Here is a 22,066-nt window from a genome sequence, read left to right on the forward strand (position 1 = left end):
TCACTAATCTAAACACTTCCTAGAGAGATTATTGCAAGAATCAAGGCTAGTATTGTGAGTTTAGGTTAGTGAGAGATTTAGTGTTGTTCTTGGGTGAAGATGGATGCATGTGGAGGCAAGGTGGTCTATTACTCTCGGAGAGTGATTTCCTAGACGGGTAGGCGTCACCTGCGAGCCTCCAAGTCTTGTGAATCGCCCGAGAGCAAGTTGTGAAGGTCAGTGCCTAACCTCCGTAAGAAAATATGTAAGTTTCATAGTGGATTCTTGTGCTTCTTCATAGATGGCTGCAGGGTAGAGCGGGTTGCAACCTTGAGCTAAGCGAAGCGGCTTGATCTTGACCTTGGTGGTCGATCGAGTGCTTGCTAGCTCAAAGGTGTGAATTCAGATATCAATGTTGGCCTTGTGGGAGGAAGCCAAGAGAGGGAAAAGATCAAGAGAGATCCCGCTCACAGAAACGCCTCAACGGTGAGTAGAATAGAAATATCCGAACTTCAGGAGAAAATTGCTTGTGTCTTTATTCTTGTGTTTCCCGATTTCTCTGTGTTCCTGCGATCTTTCTGTCTTCCTCTTCTGCGCAGGAGCTCCCCACATTTCTAGGAGCTTCACTGAAAAAGAGAACTTTTAAATTCTCTCTTTTTACTGATCGAACAGTCCGGCCAGAGCTCTCGGTCCAACCCGAGAGCGCCGACCGAACAGTCCAGCCTCTAAGCCTGAACAGTTTGGCCCTACTATCCGTTGCATTTCGAAGAAATTTTCACGAAGCCTATTCACCCCCCCTCTAGGCTCTCCATCTAGGATTTCATGTATCAGCCTTTCACATTTTGTATTTAAATCCTTTTAGTTTTTTAATTTGCATATCAATTCTAAAAATAATGTTAAGAACCCTGAAAATCAGATACAATTTAAAAAACTCTCCATCTCTCACATCTGACACCACCGACCCTCCCCATTCCTCGGCCATCCCCAACCTCCTCCCCATCCCTCCGTCGGCGATGGGCGATGCTCCTTCACGCCCCCCCACCATCGGCCCGGCCCCCACTGCCAACGGCACTCCCTTTGCCTATGGATCCGGCGGCGCCGATCAGCACAAGCCATGCCCACAAGTCCTCGCAAGTGGCCCCACGCTTTTCTCGGACGGAGCCATCGTGCCCTGCATAAACCACAGGGTGCTTACCGAAATCACTCGCTTTCACCCCCTCTCTCCTCCAGCTAAGCAATCCTATTACGTGGTGATTCACGACCACTCGTCTCCTACGTGGTGATTTATAACCACTCGCTGCGTAGGAGCATTGTTCATGCCCTGAGGGCTGAGGGTCCAGCTGCTCTTAAATTTCCATGTTCGCTCCCTTGCTGAAGAAAATCCACTCTGTGCAATTGCTGCCGCTCTGTACACTTGTACAGCACACAGTGTGCACACCCCGACCGGCAACCACCCGGCTCGTTGTCCCCTACTCCCGCCGACCGTTTCCAGCTCCACCGCCACACCACTTCTTGCTTCACATGATGGAAACTGGCAGACGCGTATTCCGGAAGCAGCAATGGATGGATACGGTAGCAGTCCGCCTGTACTACGAGTCGCCGACATCGTCACCCCTGCTCAGTGCTCACCGGCGTGATAGTGTCCTCCCTCTCGATATACCCGTGTTCGCCCCTTGCCTGCCGAAAAAGAAAAGGCGGTGTGACAAATGGAGTAGCAAGCAGAACAGTATACGGTATACACGAGCTACAGATTTCAGACTGACCGACCGTGGCTTTCTGGTTTGGTCCTGCAAGGCTGAAACGTAACCTGCTAATGAAGCATCAAAACTTAAAATGCACATAAATTAATTACGTCCAGTATTTTTGTTACAAGCATGTGCTAGGTTGGGAGTCTGGATATATTATCATAAATCTTGAAGCAGGTAAAGTTTCATTCTCATAATTCATTAATTTGGGTACGGAAGATGTAAGGTACCGACCCTAGGTGTGATAACTCAGAAGGTCCATAGATGAAGATAGGCAGGTATAGTAGTCTATAGATGTGTGCAGATCACAACTGAGAGTGCATAGAACTCTTAAATATTTATGCCCAGGGATCAGGGATGTCTACAGATTTACTACTGCAGGTATACGTAGAACTCTCATACAAGTTTACAACTCAGAGTCAAGTCACTTTAACTGAACCATACATAACGGATCGGTGATTGATCATTATGTTAAAGGATTCAGATACCAATAGATATCCCCTCTAGAATTTTGCATGAAATCAGTCATCAAGAAAACGATTAGAGTTACAAGAAGTTCTATTGAGAAAAAAGATGCAAAAGGTCCTTGCCAGAAAAAAAATGGAATATGATAAAGGAAGGTGCAGCAGTTCATTTCCATGCGACCACAAGAGAAGAATGCTGAAGATTCATTAGTTCACAAAGAAAAACTAAAAGCATGAAAAAATTATCACAGAAGTTGAATTAGGGACTTAAGGCCATAATTAGTATCGCCTAACCATCTATCACAGGATTCCAATCCTGAATCTTCTTAGATATGATAATCAGCAGAAAGTAGCTAAATTATCTCATGTACCTTACAAGGATTAACAAAGATTGAAGGCAGTAGACCATCACTAGTAATAAAGGAAAAGACTCCTCAAATATTTTTCATGTGGCATATTAGGTTGGTACTTCCATTCCCAAGTATTATTGTTGTTTTCCTGTGCTTCCTCCATAGAGACACTCAAGTTTTTCTTCTCCCTTTAAACTTGCTAGGAATTTCTGAGAATCATGTTGGTCCCTAGAGTACCTCCAAGTAGTAACTTCAAACGACACCTAGACATGTTAACTAGCCAACAGAAGTACATTATGAAATGGGGGATAGCAAGGATTGGGTGTGTGCCAGAAAAAAGAACACTTCATATTTATTGCATGGGGAGAAACAAAGAGCACAGTAGGTTAACATTTACAATAACATGACTTTTATTTCAATCTGATTACTATGGTGGAAGAGGCATCACTTTCACTTTAGAGGGTCATTATTAGTTGAGTATTCCAAATCTTCAATTAGGAACTAATTAGGTAGACCCCAAGTATCATGTTCATTTATAAACCTTGACACTGTCCAAATATCTAAATTCCCCTTTCCAGAACCCCACCACTGTAGATTATAATTACCAAGACAGGAACATCTAGATAGAAGCTTTAAAATGTGTTACTGCTACACTAAACTGAGGGGAAGAGTTACTTGGAAGCTCACACATAAACTCTTGTGAATTATGAACAAAAAAAGATGTGAGATATAGCAACACAATCATATGATCTCGTAAGAAACTAAAAATAACACATAACCATGTGTCCGCGCAGCCAAACAAGTTAGGAGACATGAGAACTGCATTCTGATATAGCAATCGACATTTCATTTAATTGATGGGCATCGATGGTCCAGCTCATCAACCATAGTGTTAAAAGTCTTTGGGGCCCTTAAAATTCCTACACTGATAAATGGTTTTCATGAAGAATTCTGTCACTGAGCTTGCTAATTACGGTAATGTACTTGCAGGTATGGTGTACAACTACTTAACACACCAAATGCCAACATGACATGCAGAAAATGTTCTAATGTTCTCCTTGTTACAGTGTGGCAATAAGAGAAAAACAAGTGCAGCAAAGCATTTCATAAGTAATCACCAGATATTGATGCTGCCACCAATTTAGCATTTAAGGCACATAGTTTCACAAACAGCTCATCATGATATCCAAAAAATAAAGCAAAGATGTGCAACCAATTCTCTAATTTATGATCCTGCAGATGATTCGCTGGCAATGGCAACGGAAGTTATACATTAGAATATCATAAGGAAGAACTCTGCAATAAAAACGAACACAATGTATGTACAACTATTCCCTACTCAGACATGTACTTCTAGATGACAAAATTTGCTCGAAGTAATATAGTAATATCAAACAAACAATTACCTTCTCTAAATATCCTAAGCACAACCTACAGTCTAACCTCCGGTAAAGCCCACCTGACCAATCAAGCAATACACAGCTTTATACCCTTAAACGTAAAAGGATTAAAAAAAAGAGAGAGTAATATAGTACTCCACTGTTTAAGAGCACCGAATTGCACCAATGCGTCCGTCACCTGCTGCGCCTCCGATCGGCGGCGTACTGCGAGAGCGGCACGAGCTCCGACAGCGGTGTCGCCAGCGGCGTGGCGACCGGCGTGGGGATGGGCGAGGACCTGCACACGGGGCACGACGCGTTCCGGCGCAGCCAGGCGTCGAGGCACACGACGTGGAACCTGTGCCTGCAGTCGGGCATCACGCGCAGCATCTCGCCGTCCGTGTACTCGCTTAGGCAGATTGAGCACATGGCATCGGCGTCCGCGCCGGTGCTGTAGAAGGGGACCTTAGGGTACGACGCGATGGCTGCGGCGTCGAGGCCGACGGGGGAGGCCGCGGCCGCGGCGCCCGAGGAGTATGCGTCGGGGGACTCCGACCCCTCGGCGACGAAGAGCACGCGCGGGACGGTGATGGAGAGGTGGCTGGAGCTGGAGGTCGGGGTGAGCACGCCAGAGAAGTGGCCGCCGCCCCCGCGGCGGAAGCAGAAGTAGGACGCGAGGAGGAGCGACGCCAGCAGGACGAGGAAACCCAGCGCGATGGCGATCGAGTACCCGAGGCCGAGCGTGGCGAGCGAGGAGAGCAGCGAGGAGGAGGACATGGCGACGGCTGCTGCTGCTGCTCCTGCGGCGGCGGCGGCGGCGGCGGCGTGGGGGTCGATCTCTCAGCAGGGAAGCGGCGGAATGGCATTGGGCGGAGCCGAGGCCGCGTGGGGGTAGGGGCTGAAGCGGAGTAAATGCATGAGTATGGTGGCGTGGTGAATTTTCTCCCCTCCCCCCTCTCGCCCTCCCCTCGCCTCGCCCCGGGGGCTTGGATCTGGTGGTGGTGGGTGGGCGGCGCCAGCGGCTACATTTATTGCCGCTCGGGGACGGGACGGGAAGGGAGGAGTAATGGCGGGGGATGGGGTTGCTCTGCTCTTCCTCTCCCCTCTCCTCTCCTCTCCTCTCCTCGGCGGCTGGGCTCGCTGCGCTGGTGAACGAGAGTGATGTCGTGATGATGCTGGGAAGGGAGAAGCGGGGGAACTCGTCATGAGGGGGTTTTGCTGCGACGTGGGATCGCATTCTTTTTGACGTTTGGGGGTTTTGGCGCTACTCGGAGGAGGGGAGAGAGCGGCTGTCAATTCGTCGGAAGATGTCCTGTCCACATGAGGCGTTCCTCTCCGAGAATGGACCGATCGATCTATGTGATCGTTCGACGAGTGAGACTTGTGCTGTGCTCCAACACCGGTTTCGAACGAACGAATGAACTGTCCCAGGAGGACAGGACGTACTCACCGTGGACTTTTCCATGCCACCTCCCTTTCGACTACTACAGTATACGGCAAGCTCGCCAGCGGCGGGGGAGGAGTACGGCCTGTCACACGGTTGGATTTGCTTTCACGGTCTCTTTTCCGATCGTACGGAAGACGTGCGCGCGCGCATGAGTACCAAACACTCGCACGCTCGCCAGGTACGCCTCTTAGAGCATCTAGAGGAGCACGTTCATCTTATCCACGATTCTAAAAATAGAGAATAAAGGATAAAACTTGAGCTTCACTATCATATTCATCTCATTATCTATTTTTTGATATCATCCATATTAGGAGAGAAACTTCATATTTAGAATTTCTCTTTCTATCCTCCAAAAAGATACGAAAGATGTTATATATGAATGATCTGCTGGAGTACAAAGAGATACGGAGGATAAAACTATTTTAGATGACCATCCAAGTGAAAATTTAGATGATCAAATTTAGATAAGCTGCTGGGATGCTCTTAGCCCATGCCCGGCACTCTGTAGTGATTAGTGAAGTGGGTTTCATCCTCTACCTCTGTTTAGGAATATATGTTGAATATGTAAGCACATAAGGATTCAATTTATTTTATAAATAAATTATGATATTAACCATGTAAACTACGATACTCAAATCATATGACCTATACATGTAAACAACAATAAAACATAAACAAATCATATATAAGAGATATGGCGAACACATGTCAAGTGTTCTGGTTTTGTTGTTGATCATGTTGAGAAGGAACCGCACATATAGGGGAGGGGTTATGGTGGTTTGAGAGACAAAAGAAATGGTCAGAGGATAAGACAATGGTCTTGTGAGTTATACATAAGTGCATTGCCACCGTTGCTCTATCTATAATCGCATGCAAGAATAAAAGCAATGGGCTCCCTCCATATACACCCAACTAACGCTGAGGTTGAACTCATAGTCATAGCCAAGCCTCTTACCTTACGTGTGCACCGTCACCAAGCTTCCTCCTCACCCTGCAAGCAGTTGTGAAGACTTTTCAATCCACCAACACCAACGGCGTTAAGGCCATGTTGGATGAGATGAGAGACGAATGAGGTGATGATTATCAAATTTGGATGAGATGAGAGACGAATGAGGTAATGACTATCAAATATGAAGGAGAACGTGGAACCGGTGGTAGCCATGGATTGAGAGGCCGGTAACTAAGATAGAGCACTGGGCGGCGGAGTCACTGATTCGTACCCTATCTTAACGATATATTCTCGTTTATGTTTATCGATTTTTTTATTGGCTCGTACCCTATATTCTCGTTTATGTTTATCGATGGGCGGCGGAGTCACTGATTCGTACCCTATCTTAACGATATATTCTCGTTTATGTTTATCGATTTTTTTTATTGGCTCGTACCCTATATTCTCGTTTATGTTTATCGATTTTTTCAAATACAAAAAAAACGCCGTTGCCGGGGATCGAACCCGGGTCACCCGCGTGACAGGCGGGAATACTCACCACTATACTACAACGACTTCCTGACATGTGGGAGTTTTAGACCATTTTATCATTGGTGGTACCCACCCGAATCGCATCGGCACATCAAGGCGGCATATTCCCATGCTCCCGTCGTCCAATCTTGTCTTTTTGGCCTGACGCCTCAGCTTCGTGAGTTCTCAGTTGCTCGTGGTCTAGACGTCTAGTTTGCTCACTCCGCGCTTGGTGCTCCTTTCCTCCGCCATGTACCGGAGTCTCCGTCGTCGCCATCTCACCGTCGACGAGGCCGAAGGGCGCAGCGACTTGGAGCCGGAGGGGGGGTATCGACTTACCTCCATGGCTTTACCTGTGAGTTACCATACATGTTATCTCTACTCTTTTGGCTTGATTGGTGCATCCTCTCTCACTTTTATTTTCCGCGAGTCTGTTGTTGTTGGAGCAAGACGATTATAGATGCGAGTTCGCAAGTTCGTAGTTTAAACCGCTTAATCTCTGTACTGTAAATGTGTAATCGGTGAGTTGTGGCTGGTCCTACTTCTGAAACAGCGGGTACGAGCTCGACTCGATCCGCCGTCGCCGATCCGGCAAAGCATTGGTGCCGGGTGGATCTAATCTGGTCATGTGGGTGAGAGGCCTTCGGGCCGGGCTACAAACTTACAGTTAGGCCCAACAGTTAGCCCATATGGTTAAGTGTACAAACAAAGAAATCGAATATTGAAAGCTGAAAATAGATTTTAAAAATTGTTATGAGAAATAATTTTATTTTTTACTCATCACACACATATCAATACAAAAGAAAAAGATTAGAATACTCTCCACTTTATCAAATCTCAATATAATTATTTCATGTTTTATCTATTCCCAATACATTTATTGGTTGCTTTCCCAAACTACAATGCAATGATTACTAAAATATAAGGTTATTTTGGAACAAGGTATAATAAACAAGAATGGTCTCATTTTAGAACGGCGTAGTACTAGTGATGAAAGTTTTTTCTTGGAAAATACACCATTTGGTAATTAATAAGTGTATATGTGACAATCTTACACCATCTATCATTAAATGTAAGAGATTTTGATAGTAAATATAGATAAATGCTTGTCCAAATTCATCGCTATAATATTTTACATTATAGGACATATAGAGTAGATAAGTAGTAGCACTTTAGATCCGAGTCTATCCAAGATGTTTTTAGAATTATATAGACTATAATGATTACCATAAATAAATACCACTTCATTTTTAGCTCATCTTTTATTGGAATTATTTCATACTCTACCTAACTCCAATGCAAAAATTACTGAAAATAATGTTTTCATGGGATAAATATGTGAGGACGTCCTAAAGTCTAGGTGGTGCAACGCTTCGAGGCATGTCAGCGCGAAATATCTGGATGGATGGGGTCTCAGATAAAACCCAAATTGTTACAGTAACCATCCAACCTTATCGCAGACCTCGACATGTCTTGAAGAGGGCACTACAAAGGCTCTAAGCCATCGGATATGAAATAGAAGACATAACCATTGGAATAGCCACGTCAGTCATCTACGTCATACGCCCGCCAACCACTCGATGGTGGCAACCATAAGCGTACCCCAGAGACTCGATCTCAACAAAGGCATATTCCCCGGTTATCTCAACCATTTCAAACCCATTCTCATGTGGGACTAGTCACCCAGGAATGCAACATAGTCTCACATAAATCATCTCAAGCATGATATCCAAATCATAAGTGATTCTAAGCATAAAGCATAAATAGTCTTAATAAGTTCTAAGTAGTACTTGGCGACAAGCCATACATATTGGTTCATGCGGTAAGCGTGCTACCCAAAAGCCCATAGGCAAACCGGCTAGGGTAAATCCCTAGTTAGAACCATCCTGGAAATCACAAGCTGCATCAAACTCCTCATCCAAACAGTCATTACCTCAGCAGGGTCTGAGCCAAAAACAAGTAAAAGAAAGCAAGAAATCAGTACGTTAATCAAATTAATGTACTGGCAAGTCGGTGACAACCCTAGCATGCTACATGTTGGCCATATTCAAGGATAAGCTGTGTATAGGTAAATTTTTTGCATAAATGCCAATTTTTTGTTCACAACATGTTTCGCAACGGAAATTTTATAACAATAGTATAGAGTAAGTAAAGCTTGTTATGTAAATAAATAAATAACACACATCTACCCCTCAAGGTAGATCATCACCACTTACCATCATATCATCAGCATTCACCGAACTTTACCCAAGTTCACCAACAAAACATTCCAACCATTTTTCAAATTCACAAGAGTTTATCAAAATCACAAACTATACTCATGACACTTCACCATGCCGCTCATGACCGTGAGCACGACTAATCGATTAGTTTTATACTCTGCAGAGTTTGTACAACTTTTAAGCCCACATAATATGGATCGCTCTAGTTTATCCGATACCCGTCGGTATCGCCACACTCTACACATTGAGTGTGACCTAGAGGTCATAACGAAACCGTTACATTGTTTATTGTCTAGCCTTGCACCAGCACGATGTGTGTTTTACCCACGCTACTAGCAAAGTAGCGCCACTAGGTAGCGGGCCCACGCTTTAACCTAGCGCCGTAAGGAACCCTACCCGGAATTCCTCACGAGGCACGGCATCGTTGTATTGGACAGACTGCCCGCTCAAATCATCACATACCACATGTCATTAATCAATTTCAACAAATCACAAACCATATGAAGTTCCGATAAGTTACCAAAACCCGGTAACCCATACTCTTCGACCTACCAAGATGCAAGGTTAAACTCTAAACAACTTAATAGGTTAAGGCCAGCCCATACTTAGCATATGTGGTTTGTACTGTTTTCATTAGTTGGTGACATAGAGTGAGGTCCTTAATCGATCCAGGCAAACGCTCCCCCTATCGGTGCACATCTACCACCATATGTACACCACTCGTCGCCTAAGTCTAAAAACAAGTTTTCTCCATTTTCTGTTCACAATACTCACACATTTAAAATTCTGTCCAGCAGCATCAAAATAACTTTTTTTTACATATAACATTTATCAAAATGAGTACTTTGTAAGGCGGTAACCGAATATGTAACCATAAGCATAGCATAATCCCATATAACACAATAATTAAATCCAAGAGAACCCTATAGTTACAACCAGCCATGATTCAATATTTCAAGGTGGGTTATACAACAATTAGGTCATATCTACCATTCCCATATTTATATAATTTTTTTACCAAAATTAATACTAGCTAACGTATGCATGTTTGCAATAGAATCATTTAGCCCAATAAAACATAGGATCAAAGTGGTCAAAGGAGGGGCTGACTTGCCTTCGTCCGCAAACACCTGAACCTGGTCTTCAACAAACTCACCCTCTTCTTCTTCGACGTATTCTCCCTCTATTCAAAATACGCGTATACGATAAATACAAAAATGCATAAAAACCAAAAATGCATGAGACTTATGCAGTGAGTGTGTGCTGGTCTCAGGTGGCCTCTAGTGAAGGAATTTTTATTTTATCACTTTGTTTTAAAGAGATATGCATTTAATAATTAAAAAGGTTTAAAAAGGCTAAGTTTTATTAAGCAACATTTTTTACAGAAGTGAAGAAAATTACTTTTACAAAGTTATAGAGCATGAATTTAGAAAATTAACAGAAGTGGTTTCATAATTTTTAGCACTATTTTCAATTTGTTATGGATTTAACAAGCTCTAGGAGACATTTAGGGCAAAACAAAAATAAAGGAAAACTTTGTACAAAAAGTACCAAGTTTTATATTTTTCTAAAATATTGCACAGTTTCACTGATCGAACAAAACTGGTTTCACAATTTTCGGACTTAAAATGAATTTTCTATAAATTTTTGAAGTTCTGCTCATTCTCAGCTAAAAAAAGAAATCAGTTTTTAAAATTTAATTCCATCCGGGTCCACGTGTCAGTGAGTGACGTTTTCTGAAGTGAGGGGCGCTTTTTAGAAAGGCTCTCGGAAGATAGGAAATCAACCCGCACTCCCTTGCTACAGTAATATGTGTCTAGGCAGTTTTTGGATAGGACCCTAGCTTTAGTTGAATTCTCCGAAGGAGGTACCCGGTCGGCTCAAACAAGGGCAGCCATGGGTGAGTTGGATTTTCAGCTCGCCGGCGACGATCGGTGGCCCGAATCGATTCGAGTGCAAAAGAGAAAATGTAGAGGGGGTCCTTGTGCATCCGTGAGTGGTGGTGGTGAGGGGAATGGTGGTCCGTAGCCCATAAAACATGAGCAACAACAGTGGTATGTCTTGGTATGCCCATGCATGTGCTTGTAATGGCTTGGTTAGTGCATGCAAGGGCTTGGTTAGTGCAAAAGAGTTAGTGCAAGAGCTGTCTCAAGATACTAGGGTGCTCACCAAACGAAGAAACGGAGGAAACGATGTCCACGGGAGAGGCGAAGACGGTGGCCGGCGGCGAGGTCGGTGACGCCCACCACGTGTTCGATAGATTGCTTCTTGGGCAAAAGAGGCACGGATGAGCTCGGCGTGATACGTAGATCACGTTCCATAGGAATAAAGTGAGAGGGACTCACCGGGGATGGAGAACGATGACGCCTAAGTTGCCGGTGCCGGGAAAGACGGCCGAGCTCCGGGCAATCTAGGCATGGGATGCGTTTGCTCGGGCTTGGAACGTGATGTGGGAAGGATGCCTTTGCTAGTTGCGCGCTGGCTTGAGAAATAAGAAAGAGTGAAGTGGGGGGAGTGAGAAAGAGAGAGGTGGCTGGTGCTATGATGGGGTTTCTTGGGTACCCACTAGGCATGGAAGGCGGTGGAGGCTGTGAGGAGAGAGTGGGAGGCTACCATGTGGGTCCTAGGGGGTGTGGAGCCCACTTGCAAGTGAAAAAATTTGAAATCTGGCTTGGAGGCTTAGTTAAGGAGAGTTGGCTGTAAAGGATATTTGGAGAGGATTTAAGCGAGATTTTGTGCAGCAAGAAACCTGGATAAGTGATCCTCTTGGTCGGGGGTGATGTGGAGAGTAAAAGGGCTAAAGTGGTTTTGGTTAGAAGTATTTGGTTTAGGCTTAATAAAGGGATGAACATAGGTTGACAGCATGGTTAGCAGCCGTTGACAGTGCAGTTAGTAGCTGATTCGATTTTTGGAGGGAGAGAAGAAAGGGTTAAAGAGTGATCCACGGTGTGCCGCTCCTCAGGGCGTTAGAGGAAAATTAGTAGAAGATTTTGGCTGAAACAAAACTTTAAAAAGAGGTTTTGAAATAAATTTTACAGTGAGAGCAAGTTTGAATCTACTAAGCAGTTTTTCAGGATTTTGGAGAGATTAAAATAAATCAAAGAGATAGCAAACCTTAAAGAAAAATTTTGAAAATTTGAGGGTTGATTTGTGACATATCAAGGTATTTTTCAGAATTTTTGTAGAATTTTTAGATGCATACAAATACTATATTAATTGTTTTTGTGACTCTAGGTCTATTATTGCATGTGATGATGAGATGATTAAGATCAAAAACAATTAAAATCACTTCCAACCACATGATGCATTTAAGTTAAATTTAATTCTCGGATTTACGGGCTTGGTATGTTACAAAATAATACTATACCCATACCATATTATAGCATGTGTGTGTCTTATATTGATAGAAAATCGTACCTTGCGAAACAGCAACAGATGGAGTACAATAAAAAAAGTAAACTCTCTTTTAATGGGAACAGAGGTATTAATTTTTATTTGATCGAATGGCTAGGGTAGATTTTGTAGGAGAATGACAGATAAAAAGGTGAAGCACCCAAATGTTGTAGGGGTGATTGTGTATATTTCAAATAAAAAATATTTTATAAATAAACTTTTATATATGTGTTAATGGTGATCTAAAATTCAAACTACGATAAAAACCTAAATATACCCTAAATTTAAGATTAAAATTCAAATTTTTTCTTATATATAAGCATAAATGAAATGAAGGGCTAGAAATAAAAACTTTCTCAATCACTATGAATACATAATTTCGCTGTGAAAATCAACTGCTATGAAAGGTTTGTTTTAAAAAGAACTAATGCATCAAGAATTTAGTACTCCATTCGTTCAAAATAAATTCATTTTTGACTCATCACTTACCTACTAATAAAAAACTAAAATACTAAATACTCTCAACTAGATCAAGTTCCAATACAATTATCCACTAATTTAAGGAGTTTGACATTTTCAAGAAAACAACCGAACAACATATTTGCAAATAGAAAATTATTTAAAAATAAATTGTTATATACGTGTCCTTAGCGATGTAAAAACGATAAGAACTATAAAATAAACTATGATAAAAAACTTCAAAATCAACTTCAAATTTAAGATTAAAACTTTAAGCCTTGATTCATAAGCATAAATAAAAGCGAGAAGATGTGGATGTTTATTTGTTCCCAATGTAGTTATTTATTTCTTTTATAAACTCTAATACTTACTTTAAAATATAATTATTTTAAAAAACTAGAATAACTAAAAATAACTTTATTTAGCGATGTACGGAGTACTTAGCTAGCACCGTGTGACCGTGTCTCCTTGTTCGGCTCGTTCGATTCAAAGTTCAAACGCGACGCGCGTCTAGAAACATCGGACCGAGAAGAGACCAATCTCCCCTATTCCCTTTGGCCTCGTCTCCTGATCGCTGTCCACCGACGGATGCCGGAGAGAGGACCCCCTCTGACGCCACGTGTCTCCCGATCAGCCAGGCCATCCTCGCGATCTCCACCACCACCACCACCTTTACTCGTGGGCCCACAGGGACGTGCTTCCGATGGCGACGCCTCCCTGTCCACGTCGTTGAACTTAACCCCTAAGTACCCTCCACCGTCTACCCTCAATCGCACCCTCCCTTCCACTTACAGGTGGGCCCGAGCCTGTACTCCGCTGTCTTGATTCGCCGTTAAGTCTCATGGGGGTAAATGTAAGCGCCGTGGGGTACCTGCTGCGCTGACGAAATTATTAAGTCCGTAATTTCATTTCAGACGAGTTGCGCACTTGGGCTGGAAACCCTCGCCGCCGTCCGCGTTCAAACGGACGGTTGAGATCGGCGTCGCGCGCCGTATAAAGCGAGCCTTTTGCCGTGCTACACGCACCCGATACTTTTGTGGGAGCAACTGTTTGAAGCCGGGAAAAAAAAGGTTTGGGGATTTCTTGCAGGCGAAGCGTGAGGGGGGTGAGGGAAGAAGAAGGGGAGAAGAGGGAGGAGCATGGCTGAGCACAAGGAGGAGCAGTCGGTGATGGAGAAGCTCTCCGAGAAGCTGCACGGCGACTCCTCGTCGTCTTCCTCGGACTCGGACGACGAGAAGAAGGGGTCGTCGTCGTCGTCGTCCGCGGCGGCCGTGAAGGCCAAGATCTACCGCCTCTTCGGCCGCGAGAGGCCCGTCCACTCCGTCCTCGGTGGCGGCAAGCGTAAGACCTTAGCTCGACAGCTTAGGTTCGAAAGTATCGCTTCTGTTTTGCTGTAGATCCGGTCGGATCGCGTTTTGTTTGTTCGCTTGTTCTACCTGGGACTGTTACTTCACCCTTTGGCTCACTTTTCATTTAAGCAACTATGGGAGGTGTTTAAACCGAGATTTGGGGATCTAAATCTCCAGAAATGACTAAAATATCTAGATATACTTGGTTGATCTGGTTGATTTGATTAATGATGGTGGTGAAACGGCGGGGAAGTTTGTCGTTACTCTTAAACCCTAACCAAGATACGTGGTAGATGTTTGATCCCCGACTTGGAATAGATCTGGCATATTTTAGTCGCTTATTGTTTATTCTGGTGGTGCTTGGAGTTATGCTATTATTTATTTATTCATAAATGTGTGCTTGCAGCTGCTGATCTCGTGCTATGGAGGAACAAGAAGATCTCCGGTGGCGTCCTCGCTGGAGCCACGGCCATCTGGCTACTCTTCGAGGTCATGGAGTATCATCTCCTCACCTTGGTGTGTCACTGCCTCATTCTCTCTCTGGCCGTCCTCTTCCTCTGGTCCAATGCCTCCACTTTCATCAACAAGTGAGCTTCTATTCTGACTCTGGTGCATTCCATTGGACTAGCAGCTTACTACTATGCGCATTTCAGAACTAACTGCAATAGTGCCCTGGGGGCAAGTTTTCCCTTATTAGTACTTGCTTGGATTTGCTAGGAATGCATGTATATATTGTGGTCGTAATTCATTCTACTCATTTTTTTTAGGTCCCCTCCGAACATTCCTGAGGTGAAAATTCCAGAGGATTTGACTGTGAACATTGCCCTCTCGCTGAGATATGAGATCAATAGAGGGTTTGCTACCTTGAGGGAGATTGGCCATGGCCGTGAGCTGAAGAAGTTCTTAATTGTATGTAATTGTTTCTTCAGCCTTGCCATGTATGGTACGCAACTCTTGATTGTCTGCTGATGTGGCTGAGTGTCTTTTTATCCTCAGGTGATTGCTGGGCTCTGGATTCTTTCGGTTCTTGGGAGCAGCTGCAACTTTTTGACTTTGTTCTATATAGGTAATGATCTTAGGTGTTGCAAGAATCGAGTTTATGGCTAACTATTTGATGCAGGTTATATGACAACCCATTTTTGGCTGAGTGCAGTCTTTGTGGCACTGTACACTGTGCCAGTTCTGTATGAGAAGTATGAGGACAAGGTTGATGCTTTGGGCGAGAAGGCTGAGATTGAATTGAAGAAGTACTATGCCCTCTTTGAAGAGAAATGCCTGTCGAAGATTCCAAAGGGTCCTTTGAAAGATAAGAAGCACTAGATTAGTAGAAGGTACTGCAATGAATTAGTAGCACCTGTGTTAATACACTGCTACCCACCTTCCATTTTGGAGGACGGTTATGAGTCCTTGTGTGTGTGTGTCTAGTTGATAATACATGCCTGCATGAGCAGTTCTAGGCTTCTAGCATGGCTGATAGTTGTTATGTGGTGGCTGATAGTTGTGGCGTGCAATCTTTTGTGGAGTTGAGCCATGCCAGCTGAAAACTGTTGATCTTTTTCCCTCTTCCATTTTCAACTTTCAGCATAGTTACTCTATCTGGAAGAAGTATTATGGTACTATCGATGCCCCAAGTTAACTTATGATATATTGTTTCATGGCTTTGTGTTTTATTCAAGTGTTAGGCTAGTGAGGTGTATTACATACATTCTTGCATAGCTCTTGCATGTGCGATATTATTTCTTTCACTGGTATGGAAACTAAGAACTTGGAAGTGAAGGTTCCCAGCAGAGGGTTGTTCGATAAAGATGAAAGCTCTCTAACATTACAACCTTCAAAAATGCATTATGCCATTACGTACAATGCTTGAGTATTTATCTATATTTCATAGCATTTCAATCCATGGCTAAATTATAAGTGACACTATTGTTATTCCTTTTTAGTTATTGATTTCTAGTGAAGGCCTGCAACACAGGGTTGATATCTTAGGATGAAACATCTGAAAGTTTTAACCGTAGTCACAAAGGCATGTCTGGTTGAGTGCAAAACTGTGTCATGTAGGTTTGACCAACCAAGGCTAGTGTCGGGTTACACTTTCTTAGCTAATAGACCCATGTCACAGATGCATTTTCTTGACTCAGGTTGCCATAATTGTGCCAACAATTTGATGGCCGCAAAATGTTGGGCAAGCTGCATTTTGCCAAAATATGTGTGGCAAAGTTCCTTAGTCGATGAGGTAAGGAATAGGAGCCGACTCCGGTGCATTTTATTGGTAATAGAATTTAATCCATACCATTAATCTATTTTTATTAGATAGCTGTCATTAAATTGTACTACCAACAATTACAGGTGTAGTAGAAATTTGAAGGGATAATATCATCCTTTTATTGTGATCTTTATTGCAAAAAAACAAAATTACAGAATATTGTTAATCAAGTAATTAACAAAGTACAAATATATCATTTTTGAGCAACGTTTTGGTGTATTTTACTAGTAGTATTATACTGTCAGTAGAACTAATCTCGTCTATTGATTTAAAAGAGTGTTTTGGTACTTTGATTTATATTTGATTTGTTTTTATTAATTATTATATCACTTCGAATATTCCCTTAGTCTAGGTCTGCATCGTTTATTCTCCATCTTGAATATGCATCGTCCAGAGATGGGATCGATCGGAGGCCAAAATGGGATCGGCGGAGGGGTAAAGGTCGGAGGAAGAGATGGGATCGATCGGCGCTGTGCCAGGAGGGGTAAAAGCCCAGCAAGGCCCACATACTATCCCAGAAAAAGAAAAAGGACGAAATTGTCGCCTTAGAATTCTAGTATATCTAAAATTGTTAAATTGTTGTTGTTAGTATAATTATACTATAAGTAAAATGCACTAGAGACGGTCATATCATTTTTCTATTGATAGTATAATACTACCAGTAAAATGCATCGGAGAGTCACCTAAGAAATAGAGTTGAAATAGAGTTGAGTAAAAATTCTACACGGTAGAGGTTTTTACAAGGTGGGGATGGACATGTCCCTGTTATCATGGGACGTGGGCGATGTTTATGATATGGGTTTAGGAACATTGTTTGGCTATCCATTTTCTGTGACTATGGTTTTAACCCTGATAGGTTATAATTGTTCGGGTTATTTTTGGTGCGAACTGTTGTGCTTTTGTCGATGACTCTATAATCTGCTGGTCTTTTTTATGTGCATGATCCTATCTGGAGTTGAAGCTTGATCATTTGTGTTTACGTTCTATTCTTCTTCAATTGAAGAAGAGAAATGCAACTTGGAGCACCATTTGCGCCGAATTACTTATGTATGCCGTGCCTCATTGGAGTTGTGGTACCTCTCCTTGTGTAGAGCCTGTAAATTCGTAATCATGTTTGGGATGGAAATTCTTTGTATAATAGCCTCTTGTGTATACCCTAACACATCTGTCTATTTTTCTCGCGGAGTAATAAAGATGTGTTTCATGGAATATGATGTATCACTATTATTAGCAGGACAATATCTTGTCAGCCTTCAGACCTATTTGTTGGTGAAATTTATCTCGAGATGCCAGGCTGACACCAGATCTGAATCGAACCTGCAGACGATTTGGGCTGGGCCACCCAATTGTTCAATACCCATCAAGCTCTACCACAGTACGTGAAGTAGCTAACAATCATCAATGTATCAGTCCCACTTCACGTTCTTGCTTGTTCGGACAAATGAACCATTAGGATTTAGTAATCCTCAAGATAATTCGTAACACATGGCAAACTCCATTCCAGTCTCTTTTTTAGCCTCGGCCTACGGGCATTCCAAGCCCTGGGCTTTTTTAGCCTCGGCCCAGTGTGGCCTGGAGAGATTTTTTGCAGTGCAGGATAGCGTCACTGATTGCATGCTCTGAACCTACATCGCACAGTACCTTACCTTCGCGGGACTCATCAGCGGCACGTCCGGAGAAGCGCCTCGTCGTGGTGCTTCTCCTCCCAACGCAGCTCGCCATCTTCTGATACAGCGGTGCAAGGAAGCTCAGGTGCCTGCACGAGAGGCGCCGCCTCGGCAGCACGCGGCCGCACCTCCCGAAGGACGGCAGCCTGAGCCTGACGTGCGGCCCCCCGAGTATGGCGCTCGACGGAGTCGCCGCGCCGCGGGGAGATGAAGGCGAGGAATACAGCGACGTTGGCCAGGCCGTCTGGTGGCGCTTGCGCTTGCTCGCGGGGTCCATCGTCGCCATCATCCTCTGGGATGAGTCCAGCGAGCGCGATCGCTGGAGCGCCGGGACGGCATCCTGCTTGGGGTCGCCGACGCTGTCGTCGCCGCCTTCCTGCAGGCGCCGTATGAATCGCAGTGGCAGGAGCAGGCCGTCGCAGAACATCTGGTCGGCGTCGGCCATCTCCGCGGCTTGCTCGGAGCACTCGAGGGTCGCCGGCGGCGAGAAGTCGAAGCTGCACTGTCGCGCAGGATGCATATCGATGTCGACGTCGTCGGCGCGCGCGAGCGGCTTGTTAGTCGGCCAGCTGTCGGAGAAGCTGCCGAGGTCAGGGAGGAGGGGAGGCGAGCTGGAGTGATCCATAGGTGCAGCCATGCAGGGGACGGAGACGCAATGGCCATGCGAGATGGGGAGGAACGAGCTGGGGGGTTTGAGGACCGATGGCAACAAGCATGCGGTGCGCGCGCGACTGTGGAGCGGAGCATGCACATGCCTACGTGATTACGTCTTGTATAATTAAGGGGCAAAATCCACAAATGGGGACTCGTTGCAGCGCTGCAGAGATTGCGACGGCGTGCAGGGCCAACATGCCAATGGCATGTGGATCTCTCCATCTGAGTTTGTGTGTGCCTCCTGAACGTTAACGCCAGAAACTAGGGAAATAGTTCGTGACACGTTAACGCCAGGGAAGCAGTGAACCAGTCCGTGTTACCAGTATACGTCTCATCGAAAATTCAGTACAGAACTCGGTTTCCAGATCGCCGGTTGCCTGGTTCAGGTTGCTGAATAAAAAAAAATGTGAAGCATGCATACACACGTCTTACGTATCGCTAGAAAATCAACACACCGAGCTTACGAGCAACGCAAGCTCAACCAATAACAAAACGATCGTTTATCATCATCATGCATGCAAGCGACCTCCCTGACGTGACCCCATCCTGAAGTCCTGACCTTTTCTCGCCTGACATAATCCACAGGACCGGATGATTTGATCCAGCCCGGCTCCGTTCACTTGATCCGGGTGAGCGACACAGCAAGAGAATGTCGCGTCGTCCCGGTCCCGGCTTGCACCACGCCTGAAAAGAAAAAGGATTATACTAAGCACATCCGTATTACATCTCGTGGCGGTGAGGATGCTCCCAAGACTCGAAAAGAGTCAAGATCGTCCGGCTCCTGCTCGCGCACGCGAGATCATGGCTGCGATCGTCGATCTAGGCTCCGTTCGTTGCCCGCTGTTAATAACTTATCCTCCTCATTTTTCACGTGCACGTTTTCCGAATGACTAAACGGTGTAATTTTTTAAAAAAATTTTATATAAAAGTTGTTTTAAAAAATTATATTAATCTATTTTATATTTTTAATAATTAATAATTAATTAATCATGTACTAATATATTATCATGTTTTCCGTAACAGTAAACGAACACGGTTCTAGTATCTGATTATTGGGGTGATCGTTCTAGACCACCGCCTGTTTAAGGTGTTCGAAGATTGAGGAAGCAACATAAAGTGCTTTGACCGACGGCGACGGGCCACCTGCAGCAATGGGGTCTATCTTTTTTTAAAAAAAAAAATCAAAGTATGCATGCTCTTCTCCTGTCTTCTACTGTTGTTTACGGGAGGGGATACCTATCCTTTTATTGTGTTACGCAAAAAAAAAACCTATCTTTTTATTTTATTTTATACATAAAAATCAAGGTTTGTAAGGGCTTTAACTTGTACATGGATCCGTCACCGGTGCATATTGATCCAGGATCATGAAGGCATTTATAATGCTTGCCATTTACCCAGACTGCCAGACATGGGTTTAGATCCAATGGCATACTCAAGGGTATAAAATGAAGAATATACCGCTTCTAATAGGGTTTTTACCCACGTATAAAGAGATAATCGAGCATGATTGCGATCCCTAGCACATCCTCGCATGGCAGTTGACCACCTAAACCTCATCCGTTTTGTTAAAGCCGATGTTGCACTTGCCAGATGCCACGCCGTCCCCAATCTAGCCGGTGGACGTATTTCCTTGCATATCTCTTTTTAATTCACTTTCTCCTTTAACAAATGCTATAAAATGGCATCCTCTTTGTTGAAGCGGAATTTACACCAACACATAAAGACCTAGAAGATCTGCTTAACTCCATTCCAGGCCCTATCAAATTGTGTTTAGGGCATGCTAGTTAATTTGACTTCTATAATTGACCAGAAAGATTAAATCAAATAGCCAATCAACTAGTGCGCCAATAGGATTCGCTAAGACTAGTCTCAATTGGAGTAGAAACACTGTAGTAAGTCCATCAAATATGTTACTGATATAAATGCAATTAGTATGTATGCTGGCAATAATCATTGGCTACAACCAAGTGATAACCGACTGAGATCTATAAAATATCTAACCTAGCTTAATAGAAGTTATCTTGACAGGTTGGATTGAACCAATGCAGCATCAAACTATGTATAGCAATGTCAGGTTAAATACTAGACAGAACAAAATTGATTTTAGGCAAAAAGCTGATTTGCCGACAACTACCACCACCAGATGATAGCAATCATAGATCTACCAATAAGATTTCCTAATCTAGCTTATTAAGTGTGACCCTGATAGATCATACTGAACCGACGCAAGGATGAACCGATGATTGATAACTTATCGGTTGGAATTCCGATAAAAACAGTGAGTAAGATAAATCAACTTGATAAGCGCAATCTAATAGATTTGACCCAACCGAGACTGTATGAGATTGAAGATATCAAATATCAAGTCAACGTAAGTCACTAAAAGTGGTTGACCAGATCAATCCAAGATACAAGAGTAAATTAGAACTAAACTAATATAATCACTAGTAATATTACATGTTTTTACTAGAATATTGGATCTAACCAAGAAAGCCCTAACCGAAACAACCACTAAATAATTAACTAGAACGATTAAAGATGCCACTGTATCTCAACTGAAATTGACATGCTAACTTGCATACCTATAACCAAATCAAAATATTAGACTCCGACCAAGAAAGTTCTTATCTAGCCAATATGATTACCATGGTGACGGGAACGAAGTCACCTACCGGAGGTCAGACCTAATCAATGCAGTTTGGCCGAGAGCTTGCTCTGTCGAAAAAATACTTACGAGGGTGGCGATGGGATGAAATTGTATTGATTTTATAAGAAGATTCACATGGCCCTATGGGGCACATATTTATACCCTCGAGTCATAAAAGTCTAACTTTGACACGAGATAAGGCTTTCCTAACAAAAGAAAATAAAAATAACTAGCCCTAACCAATTATAAGAAAATGTTTTAAGACTTTTTCATATATCAGTGGGCTTATTTACTTAACTGTTTATATAAAAAACCATACCAAATTTTAGCGTTAACACGGTTAAAATAAGATAGATGACATTTAGGTTTCAAACCTAATTGATATGCATAAGACCAGATACATTTATATACTCCCTCGATATTTTTTATACGATACCAATTTACTTTTAACCATTCGTCTTATTAAAAAAATATATAATTATTATTTTTGTTATAATTTAATTTATTATTATAGAGACCTTAAATAACTTATAATTTTGTATATTTAAATATATTTTTTAAATAAAATAAACGGTTAAACGTAGATTAG

General features: G+C 43.2%; 3 protein-coding genes and 1 non-coding gene across 4 annotated transcripts; 1 reads left to right on the forward strand and 3 right to left on the reverse strand.

The window, feature by feature from the left end:
- Positions 1 to 3,786: 3,786 nt before the first annotated feature.
- Positions 3,787 to 5,115, reverse strand: LOC102704387 (RING-H2 finger protein ATL67-like). The gene has a single exon (XM_006646237.3). The coding sequence runs from the start codon at positions 4,692 to 4,694 to the stop codon at positions 4,113 to 4,115; it is 582 nt and encodes a 193-aa protein (XP_006646300.2). The 5' UTR covers positions 4,695 to 5,115; the 3' UTR covers positions 3,787 to 4,112.
- Positions 5,116 to 6,796: 1,681 nt separating this feature from the next.
- Positions 6,797 to 6,868, reverse strand: TRNAD-GUC. The gene has a single exon. It is a non-coding gene; the product is annotated as a tRNA-Asp (tRNA).
- A 7,046-nt stretch (positions 6,869 to 13,914) lies between these two features.
- On the forward strand, positions 13,915 to 15,908 carry LOC102705114 (reticulon-like protein B1). Its single transcript, XM_006644608.3, has 5 exons — positions 13,915 to 14,238; positions 14,653 to 14,833; positions 15,014 to 15,155; positions 15,243 to 15,312; positions 15,400 to 15,908. The coding sequence occupies exons 1-5, from the start codon at positions 14,037 to 14,039 to the stop codon at positions 15,564 to 15,566; spliced, it is 762 nt and encodes a 253-aa protein (XP_006644671.1). The 5' UTR covers positions 13,915 to 14,036; the 3' UTR covers positions 15,567 to 15,908.
- A 2,001-nt stretch (positions 15,909 to 17,909) lies between these two features.
- Positions 17,910 to 18,813, reverse strand: LOC102704667. The gene has a single exon (XM_040527600.1). It carries the CDS (start codon positions 18,811 to 18,813, stop codon positions 18,061 to 18,063), a length of 753 nt encoding a protein of 250 aa, XP_040383534.1. The 3' UTR covers positions 17,910 to 18,060.
- Between the last annotated feature and the right edge of the window lie 3,253 nt (positions 18,814 to 22,066).

This window comes from Oryza brachyantha, chromosome 1 (assembly GCF_000231095.2).
Source record: "Oryza brachyantha chromosome 1, ObraRS2, whole genome shotgun sequence".
Lineage (NCBI taxonomy): Eukaryota > Viridiplantae > Streptophyta > Magnoliopsida > Poales > Poaceae > Oryza > Oryza brachyantha.

What these genes read in the sequence shown, in the direction of transcription:
- LOC102704387 (XM_006646237.3), bottom strand. Translation starts at nt 4,694, where the DNA reads ATGTCCTCCTCCTCGCTGCTCTCCTCGCTCGCCACGCTCGGCCTCGGG.
- LOC102705114 (XM_006644608.3), top strand. Translation starts at nt 14,037, where the DNA reads ATGGCTGAGCACAAGGAGGAGCAGTCGGTGATGGAGAAGCTCTCCGAG. An exon ending in AGCTGAAGAAGTTCTTAATT is followed by an intron (nt 15,156 to 15,242) that starts GTATGTAATTGT and finishes TTTTATCCTCAG; the next exon opens with GTGATTGCTGGGCTCTGGAT. An exon ending in TTTGACTTTGTTCTATATAG is followed by an intron (nt 15,313 to 15,399) that starts GTAATGATCTTA and finishes GGCTGAGTGCAG; the next exon opens with TCTTTGTGGCACTGTACACT.
- LOC102704667 (XM_040527600.1), bottom strand. Translation starts at nt 18,813, where the DNA reads ATGGCTGCACCTATGGATCACTCCAGCTCGCCTCCCCTCCTCCCTGAC.